We start from the raw sequence: 16,079 nt of genomic DNA, 5'->3' as shown, positions 1-16,079 counted from the left end.
CTGCCTCAGCCTCCCGAGTAGCTGGGACTACAGATATGCGCCACCGTGCCTGGCTAATTTTTTCTATATAGATTTTTAGTTGTCCAAGTAATTTCTTTCTATTTTTGGTAGAGATGTGGTCTCACTCTTGCTCAGGCTGATCTCGAACTCCTGAGCTCAAACAATCCACCCGCCTCAGCCTCCCAGAGTGCTAGGATTACAGGCGTGAGCCACTGTGCCCGGCCAATAATGGCCTTTTAAATGAACCTCTGACTACATCTTTGATTCTACTTTTCATGTCTATCCCTAGAAAGATTACTAGATCAGTTTTCTGACACATTTCTTCAGTTTCTCATTAGCTCTTACATGTTGTTTCAAAGATTATTTATGTGTCATCCTGCTTTCTTAGTTGTTCTCAGCAGTAGGATTCGTCCACACCACCCAGCCCACCACCAGCAGAGCAGTATCCTGATTCTGCAATGTGGCCTTCAGGGATACAAATCACTTAAAGAAAAATTGGAATAATTCAGCGTATATGGCCAGAAGCCATTTGCAATTTATAATAATGTGTTTATTTGGAACTCTAAAATAGAGCTAAAGCTTTACATAATAACCATTAGTTGTGATTATCATAAATGTCACAAGGCTTCTTAAGTAAATTGTTATAATAAAATTGTGTTTATGATGAAGACATTAGTAATCGCAACAGCTTGAATATGAAACACAGGATCCAGCCCACTGTGGCTCTCTCATCTAGCAGGAGAAAGAAGGAAGTGTACATACATATTTCTGTCTTCACCTCTCCCCTTGGGCGTCTTGTAAGGTATTGTGCTTTTGTTTTGGAATTTGCATAAGCTTTATTAGTGAGGATGACAAAAAGTATAGACTTAAATACCTAGATTATGAACTAGTGTAGCAGTTTTGATAATCAGGACCAGAGATGGTATTTATAAAACTGATTGTCAAAAATTTTTTGTGATTAGATATATAATGTACAGTTATCCTAATACGTACACAGTAATATGAAGTTATTATAGTTTATGTTAACTTTATTTGATTTCTTTGCTCTAATGTAATTTTATAAGCTATGAATGCAACATTTTAAAATGATAAATTGGCCAGACGCGGTGGCTCAGGCCTGTAATCCTAGCACTCTGGGAGGCCAAGGCAGGAGGATCACTTGAGGTCAGGAGTTCGAGACCAGCCTGAGCAAAAGCGACACCTTGTCTCTACTAAAAATAGAGAAAATTAGCCAAGCATGGTGGCGTGCATCTGTAGTCCCAGCTACTCGGGAGGCTGAGGAAGGAGGATCACTTGATTCTAGGAGTTTGAGGTCGCAGTGAGCTATGATGACACCTTTGCACTCTAGCTGGGGCAACAGAGCGAGACTCTGTCTCAAAAAAAAAGATAATTTTGCTGCTGTTTTTGGTCAGCATATGTTATAAAAGGATGAGGAAAAGAACATACAATCATAAAAATTTTAGAGTTCTACTCAGATAGTCTCATGTTACAAAAATGAGTATCTATTTGTGGCATACGTTTTCCTGTGGCATAGGTGATTCCATCTGTCCAGATGTGTCCGTAAATGACTTTAGCCTCTTCTATTTGAGGGTGATGATGCACCTACATTTACTCATCTTCTTGTACCTTCTTATCAGGGAGCAAGAGTGCAAAAATTCAGTCGGGTATGTTTGGAAAGGGATCTGCTTATTCACGACACAATGCGGAAAGACTTTTTAAAAAGCTGATACTTGACAGGATTTTGGATGAAGACTTATATATCAATGCCAATGACCAAGCAATTGCTTATATAATGCCTGGAGATAAAGCCCAAACTGTACTAAATGGGCATTTAAAGGTATGGTGTTTTAAATGTTTATTTTATTATCTTACAATGAGTGGACCCAAATATATTACTGCAAAGTATAGTGTCTTTTCCAAAGCTTACAGATACTGAATTTATATATACTGTCCTATATGAACATATTCTATTCTTCTTAATTTGGAAAGACATCTTAAAATTCAGCCCAAGTAATATGACACCTGCCAAAAAGAATTTAATGGCTTATCAGGTTGCTAAATCTTCATATATTCATTAAAAAAACATGTATCAAGAGGCTTTTCTGTGCTAGACACTGGATATATAAAGATGAGAGTGCACAGCCCCTATTCCCAAAGGAGCTCAGTATCTACTTAGCAGAACAGAAATACCAAAAAGAAACCAAAATTAAGCATTAAATAAAGCCCCTACTTGGGTACAAGTATGCATATACCCACTCTATGGTTTATTTCTCTCCCACAAAGGTAGACTTTATGGAAACAGAAAATTCCAGCAATGTGAAGAAACAAAAAGCTTCAGTAGCAAAAGTATCTCAGAGGGAAGAAATGGTTAAGAAATGTCTTGGAGAACTTACAGAAGTCTGCAAGTCTCTGGGGAAAGTTTTTGGTGTCCATTATTTCAATATTTTTAATACTGTCACTCTCAAGAAGCTTGCAGGTAAGTATGTGTGCATCTTGTGACATGGCCCAAATTAATAGGCCAAAAGTTTATCTTACTCAGGAACTTTTAAGTGATAAATATATCTCAGTCATTTTTGTTACTTCTATTTGATCTCTGGATTGAAAGCTCAGAGAAACCATTCAAACTCATTCTTGAGATAAAATATAATTCTTTAAGATATATATAGTACTTTGTTATTCAGATACATGGTATAATTTAATTTTATACTTTTCTCTAAAGCTGGATATTACGACATGGATAATCATAATCTCTAAAACCAGATGTCACTTAATTGTTTGTGTTGATTATTTGCCTGCCTTACAGTGTTTAGCTGTGTTATATATAGATGTCTTTGCAATGAAGAGCTAAGTTTCTTATTAAAAGAGATTTTTTATGGTTCTTTGAATCCAGATCCAGCACACTGCTATGTCTTTAGTTAATAAATACTTGCTGATCTGAGTTATTTCCATGGACAGATAACTCTACCCAGAATTTCAGTAGTAGAGTCCCTGGAAAGTAAGTTATTCACATAGTTCACTGACACGTGTACATTACGTTCCATGTTCTTCCTTCATAAAATCTCATAATCATCACCTTCTCTCTTTCCAATTCTCACTCCTCCCACGATGGGTCATTATGCTATTTCATTGTCTCTAAGATGCCATCTATTTTAAGATGCTGTCATTTTATGGACTGTTAAGAAAGAAGACATTCTGTTAACTGTGACACAGTGCTTTTATTGAAAGAATTGTTTTTGATTTATACTTAAACACAGATTTATATCATATACAACTCTGTGCATCCATGAAAAATACATATAATAAAAGTAAATTAATTTAGATACTTGTAAAAGTTCACATTCAAAGCCTGACTTTCTGAATCATTTCTTGACTCAGCTGTCTTTGTATTTAGTGTGTTAATGTGTTATCACTAACATTCTCATTAGTCATACAGCATTTTTAGAGTGTTCTACTATTTTCCCCAGGATATTAATTGAAACCTCTGTCACCAGTTCTGTTTTGGTGATGGTGCTTTCTTGATGATACCAGAAGGTGTCAATAGGAGGTTGCACATCTCTCAGTAACACAAATGTACTGCTTCATCTAGTTTGGACATCTTTTTTAGGTCATGTAAAGCACTTGGTTGTTGTTTGCAAGAAACTATGGAATTGTGGTCATTCCCTGAAAAAACAGATCGTGCTTTCTTAATGCCAAATCTATTTCCCATTACTCTGTTTCAGAGATTTTCTGCATTCGCAGTCGCTTTTTTAATGCTAATCACAGTATAGTTCTTTTAAAGACAGGACATGCAGTAGACTCAATATGGGAGGTACCCACGATGCAATGACTTTGTTGACATGCTAACAGTACCAGTAGCCGTGACTAAGTTCTCACATGCACAGGCAATAACAACCACAGGGCAGCTGCCTTTGGCTACAAGCAGTTGTAAGATACATCTTAACTTCAAGAATGGTAAAATGTGAAAAGGTGTATGTCTTACAATCAATGAAATACAGTGTTTTATTTCTAGGATATTAGTATAGTTTCCTAACTGGTCTCCTTACCTCCAGTTGTGAACATGATGTGCTTTTTTTTCTGTAGAGATAGTGTCGCCTCACTGTGTTGCCCAGGCTAGTCTTGAATTCCTAGTCTCAAATGATCCTCCCATCTTGGTCTCCCACGGTGCTGGGATTATAGGTGTAAGCCTTCTATTTTTTTTTTTTTTATTGTTGTTGTTGTTAGAGACAGGGTCGTCTCTCACTCTGTCGCCCGGGCTCAAGTACAGTGGCATAATCATAGGTCACTGTAACCTCGAACTCCTGGCTTAAGCAATCATCCCACCTCAGCCTCCTGAGTAGCTGGGACTACAGGAGTACACTACCATGCCCTCACCCAGCTTTCTTTCTTTTTTAGAGACAGGGTCTTGCTATGTTGCTCAGGCTAGCCTCAAGCCATCCTCCCACCTTGGCCTCCCAAAGTGCTGGGATTACAGGCAAGAGCCACAGCATCCATCCTGATGTACACTTTAGTCTTTCAAAAACTATTGAAACTACAACAGCTCTCAGATAAAGGACAGGTTTTTTTTTTCAAGTTTCCACACAAAGCATTGAGACAAACCACAAATTCTATCAAGGGTCTACATTTCTTCTTGCCTCTCCCACTTTATCTTCTACTAATCCCCTTCATAAACCTTCTGTTCTGTCCCATAGTCTGTTGCTTTTCCTCTAAACATGGGAAGGCTGTGAAAATCACAGATTGGAAAGGATTTGAAATCCACCCTTTGCTCAAGTGAAGTGCGTAGGCATGATTATTCCCTCACTCCCTATAGCCAATGCATCAGTAAGTCCTATAGACCCAGCATCCAAAACTTACCCAAATCTCTCTTCCCTCTTCTCTCTTCCCCACTCCTACGTTCTAGTTCACTTCACCCTGTCCTGCTCCTGCAATGGCTTCTGCCAGGCTCCCAGTTTCCATTCTTTTCCGTGCGGTCCGTTTTTCATAGAGTAGCCAGAGGGACCTTTAAATGACAGGCTTGTCTAGCTACAGAATGTACCATCTCTATGGAGAGGACTCTGAGCTGCCTGCTTGTTGCTTCGTCCCACATGGGGAAAGACTGGAGGAAGAAAAGTTGGGACTGGAGGAAGTAACAATTTGGTCATGCCTTCTTGAGTGGGGTGTACAAGTCTGGAGTGCAGGGAAAAGGTTGGAACTGAAAATAGAAATGCAGGTGTTCTCAGCAAAGCAGGCACATCAGTCTTGCAGCTAGGCAAGTCTTGGTAGTGGGAACAGTGGGCAAGAGTGGGACCCGCTTACACTCTGAGCACTTTGCACAGGTCCTGGCCTCTGGCTTCCCCCAGGCCGTGGTTGTCTCCCACTCTCTGCCCTGGCTTGTGTGCCTTTGCTGCCGGAATGGAGTGATGAGTTCCTGCCCTCTGGGCCCATCTGCCACTTCTGAGGTGCTAACTTTGCCTTTTAGAAAATTGGCCTGTGCGCCCAGTACTCTGCAGTTAGTTGGCACTTAACAGACATGTGCTGAATGAGTATGAATTCAGTGGGTTTTCTATGGGTGGTAATTTAAATTCCTAATTTTATGCCTACGCACAGAGTCTTTATCTTCCGATCCTGAGGTTTTGCTTCAAATTGATGGTGTTACTGAAGACAAACTGGAAAAATATGGTGCAGAAGTGATTGCAGTATTACAGAAATACTCTGAGTGGACATTGCAAGGTCAGTATACAGCCAAATGTGTGTTCTCTAAAAGCCTGTTTTAATGTTAAGCAATGCATCTCACTGGATTAGAGTGGTGTGGTTTCCAGGTCGTGTTAATGCTTCTGATACTTTGTCACACTCAAGTCCAAGTCCTCAGAACAGCCTCCATGGTGTGCCAGGCACCTCTCAGAGAACACTAGTGCTTGGAGCCCTGGGGGATGCCAGTTATTGAGCCTACTAATAGGATCCAAAGGGGGACCTTTGGGCCAAGGGGTTGCTGGCTCTTATAAGGCAAGTTCCTGAGGAATTCTGAGGAATTAGAGCCCTGGGTGCCAATCCCAGATCTGCCACCATCTCAGTCTGTGTGAGCCTTGGCAGGCCACCAATAACCTCTTTGTGCTTCAGTTTTCTTAGCTGAGGAAGGAACGTGTTATCTGACAAGCATGTTTAAAGATAAAATTTAAGAGTGGAGGTTTAAATGTTTTGGAAAAAACATGTAACTGGAATGCTATTGTTATTAGTCATTGAAAGAACCTGCCCGAGTGGGTGCATCATTTTCAGACATTCCCAGAGGCCACATTAGGCCTGTCTTGTGGCACCTCTAATAACGAGCCTCATTGTTATTAGAGGTGCTGAAGTCATGGACTCGGAAAATTGAGAACAAAGAAATATTTTGTTGTGGGAGATACTAAGAGTGCAGAAGTCTTCTGCCCTCTGCTAACGATAGTACCATGCAGTAAAACACAACGGACAAGCCAAGTTCCATGTTCTTTCTGTCTCTGTAACAGGCCAGGGAAGGGGTTTCTTCTCAAGGCGAATGGAAGTGGTGAGCAGGGTAAGAAATAAGCGCGCATATATTTCATGTTCTTTCTCTCACAATCGCTTTCCCCATTAACAAAATGCTGGAAAGTGGGGTTTTATAAATCTATATGGTAATGATTCCATTAAAAGTCTTGCTATGAATACATTTAACAGTTTCTGGGTAGGAACTTAATATTTTGTTTAGTATAGTAACTTGTTTGGAAGGGACTTTTGGTGCTGACATGAGATAAGTCCGCTCTACAGAAACAGCCCAGCCGTGTGGTAACTAACCATCACTCCCACTTATGGAGGGTTTGGTGCACAGACACTGTGCCAGGAGCTTTGCCTGTTTTATATCATGCAGTCCGTACAACACCCATTTTGCAGGTGAAGAGAGTGAGACCTTTTCATTTCCCCCAAGTCACACAGCTGGATAATGGGGCTCTTCACCCCTGAGCTGCACTCCCTGCCCGTGTGAACTGGGTTGGGCCAGCCAGGGTGCAATCCTGTGCCATCCATGCCACTCCTGCCAGGTAGTGGGGCGGTTTGTAGGGCGGGTGGCCTATAGGGCTAACCACACCAGCCAGGAAATGGAGACCACCAAAAGGGAGGTTTCGTGCTTTTTAGGTGCCTTGGGATGCAAATACCTGTGGAGATTACCATCTTTGCAAATGTGTGCTTTCCTACAGATCCACTTCCTGCTTAGCTTGTCAGATGTTCACAGCAATTATGCAAAGATTTGGTTTTTTTCCCTATGAAGAGTAAAATATGGTCTAGAATTTTCTTATGCTCATTTACTAAAAAACTATTGTTCAAAGATAAGGTACAGAACATAGTTTATTTCCCTTATGTTGGACTTATTTTTTCAACATATTTAAAATGATAAGTAAAATTATCTAACACCTATATAGCACTTTATACTTTTTAAATTGCTCACCAGCATTTACTGCCCAATCAATAGCAGGGACATTGGCCATGTGCAACACGGTATGGGCTAAACCTGGTGTCTCTAGATAACTTAAAGACTATCACAAATCTTTTAAATTATTATGGATACATGGTAGTTGTATATCTTTATATGGTACATGTGATGTTTTCATACATCAAATCAGGATAATTGGGGTACCCAACACCTCGGGCATTTATAATTTCTTTGTGTTGGGAATATTCCAGTTCCACTCTTGTAGTTATTTTAAAGTGTGCCCTAACTTATTGTTGATTATAGTCACTTTGTTATGCTATCAAATATTGTTCATTCTATCTAACTATATTTTTGCACCCATTAACCATCCCCACTTTATGCCCCCCTCCCTGCTACCCTTCCCAGCAGATTATCACACATTTTTTTTTTTTTTTTTTTGAGACAGAGTCTCACTCTGTTACCTGGAGTAGAGTGCCGTGGCATCAGCCTAGCTCACAACAACCTCAAACTCCTGGGCTCAAGCAATCCTACTGTCTCAGCCTCCCAAGTAGCTGGGACTACAGGCATGCGCCACCATGCCCGGCTAATTTTTTCTATATAGATTTTTAGTTGTCCAAATAATTTCTTTCTATTTTTAGTTGAGACGGGGTCTTGCTCTTCCTCAGGCTGGTCTCCACCTCCTGACCTTGAGCGATCCACTGGCTTCGGCCTCCCAGAGTGCTAGGATTACAGGCGTGAGCCACCGCGCCCGGCCTATCACAAATTTTTTTAATGAATTTTGATTCCTTTTTGTTGAAAATGGATTGCCATTGAGTACTTTGGGGCTTTGTGAAATAAAAAAGAAATGTTTGGTCCTTGCTGAATTGTTGAAGCCATATGGCAGGAAGGCTCCAGGAAAGCAGCCAGGTATCTGCTGATCTGGGTCCCTGTGGTGTGTATCTTCGTATAGACTGAAAACACTTGGACCAGCTTGGTATCACCAGTAAACATCTGCATTTTCCATTTGCAGCTGAGAACAGTTCCCCAGGGATGAGCCTGTCCAGCAACAGAGGCACCAGAAGAAATACCCATGAAGAGCTCGATGAGGAAACACCCGTATCTTCTCACTACTTTGCAAATAAGACCAGAAATGAAAGAAAGAGGAAAAGTATGCCAGCCTCCCACAGACCTAAGAGGAGGAAAACTGTTTATAGTGGTTCCAAGATGAAGGGGTATGTTCTGTAACATCTTTTGCAATGTAGGGTACAAGGGAGAAAAGGACAAAAGTATAACTGCTCTGGTTTGCTTTGAAGCACTTATTAAAATAAACCATTATTAAATATTGCCTCTCCAGTTAATGGAGTGATGACTAAGGTTTGATCCAAAACAAAAACGTTTGCATCAGATTTTTAAAATATCTACTCCTTTGGGAGGCTGAGGTGGGAGGATTGCTTAGCAAGGCCAGGAGTTCAAGACCAGCCTGGGCAACATAGAAGGACCCCCATCTCTACAAAAAACTTTGTTGGAAACATCAACTAGGTATGGTGGTGCGTGCCTGTAGTCCCAGCTTCACAGGAGGCTGAGACAGGAGGATCACTTGAGTCTGGGAGGTCAGGGCTGCAGTAAGCTATGATCACACTACTTCTACTCCATCTTGGGCAGCAGATCGAGACTCTGTCTCTAAAAAAATAAAATAAAATATCTACTTTTAACTAAGTTGATTATGAATAAAGTTTGCAAAAACTACTGCAATTTTGACCTTACCTTAGAAACTTGTTTGTTTTGGATAATTGCTCTTCTTAAGAGACTTTTCCACCTAAAATACTGCAAATCATACACTAGCTGAATAAATAACAGAAGGTTTCGTGCCCTCATGGCTTTTGTAATTCTGTCAGTACTTGCTACACTGCTTTTACAGCTGCAGAATTCTGTGAGCCTCCACCTTGAGGCACATGCACACTCCCTGCTTGGGTAATGGCTGGGACAGTCAGCCTCCCAGCCTTTGCAGGGGAAACAGAGAAATCACAACAGAAAAACCAAAAGGTCAGTCAAGCCAGGCCTCTTTAGGAGCTGCATAAATGGCTCCTGTCTTCCGTTTCCCACATTTGCTAGGCCCTCTGGGCTGGGGCATGTCTGCCCTGGGGCAGGCTCTGCACACCAAGGAAAGAACAAAGATAGCATCATCTTATCTGTGTAATGATCTTGGCAGCGTTCTTATTTCTTCATAATCACATTGTTTTTTGGCTTTTTTGGTTTTTTTTGAGACAGAATCTTGCTCTGCTGCCCAGGCTAGAGTGCCGTGGTGTCAGCCTAGCTCACAGCAACCTCAAACTCCTGGGCTCAAGCGATCCTTCTGCCTCAGCCTCCTCAGTAGCTGGGACTACAGGCATGCGCCACCATGCCTGGCTAATTTTTTTCTTTTTTTTTTAGTTGTCCGGATCATTTCTTTCTATTTTTAGTAGAAACGGGGTCTGGCTCTTGCTCAGGCTGGTCTCGAACTCTTGAGCTCAAACAATCCGCCCGCCTCGGCCTCCCAGAGTGCTAGGATTACAGGCGTGAGCCACCGCGCCGGCCATAATCACATTGTTTTTGGCAGCGGCAACCCCCTCCTTTTATTTTTGTCTCCTGCCATGGCGCCCTCTGCCTTCTTCCTGGTAGGTAAGGCCTGGCAGGAAGGAGACCATCCCATCAGTCTTGAGAATATGGCCCAAAGTAATTGCATATTGTAACAGAATTACTAATGGAAAAAGGAAACAAGTCCACGGTCAACTTTTGCAAGCTATTGTGTTTTTTGCAGGTTTTCTACCTCTTTTCCTTCTGGGTAATAAAAAACAGAAAAAATGAATAGGGGAAAAGAAAGGAAGACAAACATTACCAAATTGTCATTTTCTTGTTAGGTCCATAAACAAACATCTTGTATGTGCTAATCCTTCTGCCAGAGTACAGAAATTAAAGGCATTAGTAAATGTTAGTTTAATTTTGTGGGTTTTTTTAGTGCGTAAGTGATGGGTAGATGTTCTTCAGTGAGGACATTTTCTTATTTTCTTCATTTATTCCTCCGCTTTGGGAAATACTCATTTCCTCAATAATTCACACAGAGGAGGAGACCTTAAAAGCCATCTGGTCCAGCTTCTCCAGTTTGTGAGGAGGAAGCTGAGGCCTGGTCTCAGTTTCAGAGATGGGACTGGACAGTGGCCTGCCCACACCTGCCCAGAGCACTTTCGTTTTTGCACATCGTCTGTGGAAGAGTAAAGCACTTTGCTGTATCACCTAGAACCTAATCTAATAGGAAATAGTAAGACTGACACTTGTCCAGAAGCCAGGACCAATTTCAATGCTAGTTTTCAGTTAGCCTGTGCGTTTAGGATGGGATTCTTTTTTAATCCCCACTGGCTGAAGCCAGTAAGTTGTGTAACTTTGTTTTACCCGCGCAGCAGCCCCTTGTATCTGTGGGCCGTCCTCCTTATTTCCACGACCCAGCCTGCTCCCCTGGTTGAGAGTCCCCGTGTAGTGAAAGAATAAATGTGGCTCTTTGCCAGAGCTCACCTCTCCACTCAATCCTCAGAACAACACACAATGAACCAGTTGTGTTCTGGGCTCTCTGAGTGGGAGTAAATGGATGGCCCAGGTGAAATGGAGGCTGCTGTTGGCAGATTCATTCTGTAAATCAACATAAACAGCAGGTTTTTGCTCCGGGCTTAATTTCTCAGCAGGAAATCAGCATAGGAAAACTTCAGGCTGAGTCTCTGCCTGGTCTGCCTGGTTAGCAGATCTTTGCCAGTTATGCAGTAAAATTGCCCTGGAGCCACAGTGAAAAAAATGTCGAAAAACCACTTGTCACCGGGCCCCACCAGAATGTCATTACTCACAGGCCGTAGCCAGGATACCCTGGACCCCAGGAGGCTACTTGCCTGCCCTGGTGCTATGGAATTGATATTGGGCCTGGTTTCCAAGCAGCAGGAAAGGCTTCTGTGGGGGACATTGCCTACAGTCATCACTGTGAACATGCTGGCCTGTGGTTTTCTTATTTGTTTGGTTTTTGTTTCATTTGGGGATGGGAGGGGAGTTGTTATCTTCAGGTCTGCAAGGAAAGTGAGATGCTGGAAGGACTTCATAATAGGTTATGGCAGGGGCTTCTTCCCTGGCTTTAAAAGGCAGTGAGTGGGAGGGGAGAGCTGGCAGATGCTGGGGTGTGGGCTGGTGAGCCGGCCCTGGCGGGGAGGAGCACTGGCCAGTGGATGAGGCAATGCCGGTCCTCCCCAGGGAGCCACATCTGCCGCCTCCCCAACCTGGGGCTGGCCAGGAAGAGACTGGGCTCTGCCCCAGCTCTGCTCACCCCCAAAGCTGCCTTGCTCTAGACTGTGCAAGTCCAATAATTCCAAGGTGTCTGCCAGCCGGGGATTTGGGGCTTACAGCAAAGTGTTTTCACTTCCTTTATTTGGTTAGAATAGATCGGGTATGTGGATTTCAGTTCCCTTGTCTGCAAAATACAAAATACAAGTTCCCTTGTCTGGTTGTAGGCTTTGGAAGGTGTGGGTGGAAAGAGAGGCGGTGGATTGGTCACAAGTCACAGAATTAGCAACAATCCTTGACATTTTAGAAAGACAAATTCAGGACAAATTTGTGTGAAGAGCAGCAGTCTTTTATTCCTTCAGTAGTAAAGGAAACTTACCTTGCCCAGGGGTTTATAGGTAGAAAATACACAAAGACACATGAGACCAAGGAAAATCATGGATTTTACCTCCACGAAAGTTGAGAGAAAGCAAGTCATTCACTTTTGTTTTTATTTAACATTTTAATGTTCTTTTCTTTGTCGCATTTTTAGGGGGTCCACCACATACAGAAAGATATCTTCCAAAACTAAATCCTCCAACATAATTGGATCCAGTTCAGCCTTACATGGTTCTCAAGCAACATCAGGAGCCAGTAGAAAATTGGGGATTATGGCTCCACCAAAGCCTATAAATAGACCGTTTCTTAAGCCTTCATATGCATTTTCATAACAACCAAATCTCCACGTACATAGATCTTCTTTCTTGTTTGTCAGCATCCGACCATCTGTGAACACAAAGCTGTTATTCTTGTAATGCCATTTGAAATTTTTACTCGTGTCTATTAATATTTAAATAAATGCTTGGGGGTAATAGTTCTCATTTTTAAAATAAACATTTTCTTTTGAGTAAGCATGTTTTGCTGCCACTGCAAGTGTTGTAGCCATTGTTTCTCAGAACGTCTGAGGCAGCAGCTGAATCATCTCGGTGAAAGAAATTCTGAGCCTAAGAAACCCCGGAGCCAAAGGGAAGACACACGTGAGACCTTGTGAAACTGTAAAACTTTTTGTATGAGACAACATAAGCAAAATTAAAAGATAAACAGAGAAAATAGAAAGTATATTACAAAGGATTGATATCCATAATATACAGGGTACCTACGAATCATTAAGGAAAAGTCAGCCCAGTAGACAAATGAACAAAGGATGTGAACAGGCCAGTCTCAGAAGAAGCAATACAAATGGCCCACAACTATTTGAAAAATGGTCAAGCTCCCTAATTAAAAATACAAATTAAAACCATGAGATACCATTCTTTTGCCTATCAAATTGTCAACCCTGAGTAATATCCCAGTATCTGGAGACAACAAGAGGATGGCGGGACGGATGGTTTTGGTGAGACTACATTGAACGCTGGTGTCGTCCTTCAGCATTAGGACTGTTTCTCAAGATCCTCCAGAATAGGCTGATGGGCCACCAAGTCTTCAGATGGGATTTTGGCACCTCTTGCTGGAACGCCAGTGACCTCGTTTTTGGAGACGTCCCATTTCTTAGCCGTGAGTAACCTTTGCTTGGTGTCCCACACCGCTAGGAAGTGGTGATGAGGGGGTAACACATGGTGGCTTGGCTCGCCCTTTGGTGTCTCGCCTCTTGCTGTCACTCTGGAGAGGAAAGCTGGGGAGGCCCCGCCTGGGCCAAAGGTGTTGGGGAAGGGGGTTGGCTGGAAGCCATGCGGCCTTCATGCGGGGACTCAGCACCAAGAGGGGCTCTACACCCACCCTGAGGTGCCCCCTTGTGGCCGCACACCTGCTTCCTGCCTCCTTAGCTGCTGCCTGTGAACTTTGGCTCCACGTTCAGTGAAGGGGACTGGCCAGCAGAGTTTGCTGAGGGCTGAGCACCATTATTCAAGATGGCTTCGCTGGCCGGGCGCGGTGGCTCATGCTTGTAATCCTAGCTCTCTGGGAGGCCGAGGCGGGCGGATTGTTTGAGCTCAGGAGTTCGAAACCAGCCTGAGCAAGAGCGAGACCCCGTCTCTACTAAAATTAGAAAGAAATTAATTGGACAACTAAAAATATATATATATAAAAAAAAAAAATTAGCCGGGCATGGTGGCGCATGCCTGTAGTCCCAGCTACTCAGGAGGCTGAGGCAGGGGGATGGCGTGAGCCCAGGAGTTTGAGGTTGCTGTGAGCTAGGATGACGCCACGGCACTCTAGCCCGGGCAACACAGTGAGACTTTGTCTCAAAAAAAAAAAAAAAAAAAAAAGATGCCTTCGCTTTCAGAGATATCTTTCTGGCCAGAAGAACCTTCTCTGGGGCTGAGGGGAGGGAATGGAGGACAAAGCAGCCAGTAGTTAAGGCCCCTGGGATAATGTCCCCAGCATGCAGTCATCTTGGAGCAGTGCTGATCCAACAAGGGCACCTGGCAGAGGGCATCACTGTGCCACCTGCAGCAGCAACTCTGGCCTTGGGGGGTGGGGAACAGGCTCCAAGCAGAGGTTACTGCCTGGCTCGGACCTCATTCTTTTGTTTTCTGAGCACCTCTGCACCAGGCACTGGAGGTGTAGCTTGTCCCCTCAGGAGAGCACACTCTGCCTGCAGGGGCTCCCAGGGCTGGGGGGAGGCAGATGAAGGTAGCATGGATGGGGCCCCATGGGTGGCTGACACTACCCACAGCCCTCCAGTACCCAGAGAGGGAGGACAGGGCAGCTCATCCCCACCTCCCAGCAGAAACCTGGGGCCAGAAAAACTTTGACTTGCCCGAGGTCAAATGACCACAAGTGGCAAAGCCAGGCCCCACACCCAGCTCTTTTTTTTTTTTCTTTTTCATAGTTTCTGGCTTTAATTGCAGCTTTTGTTCAAAATACATTTTAACATCATCTGTGACTCATGAAATCCCTATCTTCCTATCAAACTAAAGAAACAAGATATAGGACAGTGATTAGACTTTTAAGTATTAGAGAGGCTGGGCATGATGGCCTATGCCTGTTATCCTAGCACTCTGGGAGGCTGAGGCCGGAGGATCGCTTGAGGTCAGGAGTTTGAGACCAGCCTGAGCAAAAGTGAGACCCGTCTCTACTAAAAATGGAAAAAATTAGCCGGTGTGGTGGCACATGCCTGTAGTCCCAGCTACTCGGGAGGCTGAGGCAGGAGGATCCCTTGAGCCCAGGAGTTTGAGGTTGCTGTGAGCTAGGCTGACGCCATGGCACTCTAGCCCGGGCAACAGAGTGAGATTCTGTCTCAAAAAAAAAAAAAAGTATTAGGGAGTTTAGAAGCCCAGGTATTCAATACGCAGCCCACTATGCTCAAGATTGTTTTAATAAGACTGGTCTAAGGGCTCACATTTTTATAGGAGCTAGTTTTTCAGTTCCAGGGCCAGGTTAAGTCAGGGCAGCCCCGTTGATCTGTAAAATCGAGGCGTGACGGCTCAGGGTCAGGACGTTTCTTGGTGACATTGAGATGGTTGAGCTGGTCCACAACAAATCTGTGTGAGGGGAACTTGGAAGCAGTGGCTGCTTTCATGGCCTCGAAGGCTTCCGCCCTGTGCACCATGGCGCAGCCGTGCCCAGCAGTCAGGTGGGGCATGCCCAGCCAGTAGTGGTTCTCCGCCTCGACCTCCAGGTGCCGGATCATGTTCTGCTTCACTTGCAACGACACAGCTGGCAGCCACTGGTGCTTCCTGATCCACTATCTGCCAGGAACATTGCTGTCAGGAACACGGTGCCAGTGCATTCTGCAGGAGTCTGCATCCCCCAGGCCGCGGGCTGACGCTCCACACCCAGTCCTTGAAAACATTCTAGGCTGGGACGAGCTCTGCTCAGTCTCTCAGGACCCAGGAGCAGGCACAGAAGAGGCCAGCAGCCACCTTCCTCCAGTTCAGCCTCCAGCCTTCCCAGACGCCCCAGGGCATGTGCTGCATCCACACGGTGCAACCCCTTGCCCCAGGAGCGCAGAAGCCGGCAAAGTTTCCCTGAACCAAAGCCAGGGCCTCTGGCAGCAAAAGACAGAAACTGTGACAGTGAAGCTGCTCCCGGCTGGGCCCTGATGTGGGCCCTCCATGGGCACAGAAATCACCACCACCTGGGGTAGGAGAGGAAACAAGCCCACCGGGGAGTTCCAGCCTAGGCCCCATCACTAGGTACAGGAGGGCCTGACTCTCCCACCCTCGCCGTCACCCCTCCGGAGGGCACCAGCAGGATGGAATCTGACTCTCCAGCTGCAGACACACCTTCCCGAGGCCCTTGTGCTCCAGAGAGCTGACCGGTGGCTCTGTGCCCACCTCAAGGGACAGGGAACTCACTACCTTACAGAAGAAGAGAACAAGCATCGAGAGCCCACTTTTTACCAAGGGCTGTTCCAGAAACTCTCACGTAACTTAATTCACTCCCTTAAACTCTTCAACAGCCCAGGGAGGCAGAC

At 44.3% G+C, this 16,079-nt stretch overlaps 1 protein-coding gene across 2 annotated transcripts in view; it reads left to right on the top strand.

Annotated features, from left to right (window-relative positions):
- BLM (Bloom syndrome, RecQ helicase-like) overlaps positions 1-12,573 on the top strand; it is an 84,186-nt gene extending 71,613 nt beyond the window's left edge. The window contains exons 18-22 of one of the 2 annotated variants that reach the window (XM_012643778.1): positions 1,638-1,837; positions 2,284-2,476; positions 5,584-5,706; positions 8,421-8,622; positions 12,216-12,573. In XM_012643778.1, the coding sequence (XP_012499232.1) occupies positions 1,638-1,837; positions 2,284-2,476; positions 5,584-5,706; positions 8,421-8,622; positions 12,216-12,393 (896 nt within the window). In that variant the 3' untranslated portion in view covers positions 12,394-12,573. The remainder of the gene's footprint in view (positions 1-1,637; positions 1,838-2,283; positions 2,477-5,583; positions 5,707-8,420; positions 8,623-12,215) is intronic. The other variant, XM_012643779.1, reaches the window with a different exon arrangement.
- Positions 12,574-16,079: the final 3,506 nt, after the last annotated feature.

The sequence above is a fragment of the Propithecus coquereli genome, unplaced genomic scaffold, assembly GCF_000956105.1.
Source record: "Propithecus coquereli isolate 6110/MARCELLA unplaced genomic scaffold, Pcoq_1.0 Scaffold20, whole genome shotgun sequence".
NCBI classification, from domain to species: domain Eukaryota; kingdom Metazoa; phylum Chordata; class Mammalia; order Primates; family Indriidae; genus Propithecus; species Propithecus coquereli.
Note: the sequence above shows the minus strand (reverse complement) of the source record. Positions and strands in the feature narration are given on the sequence as shown.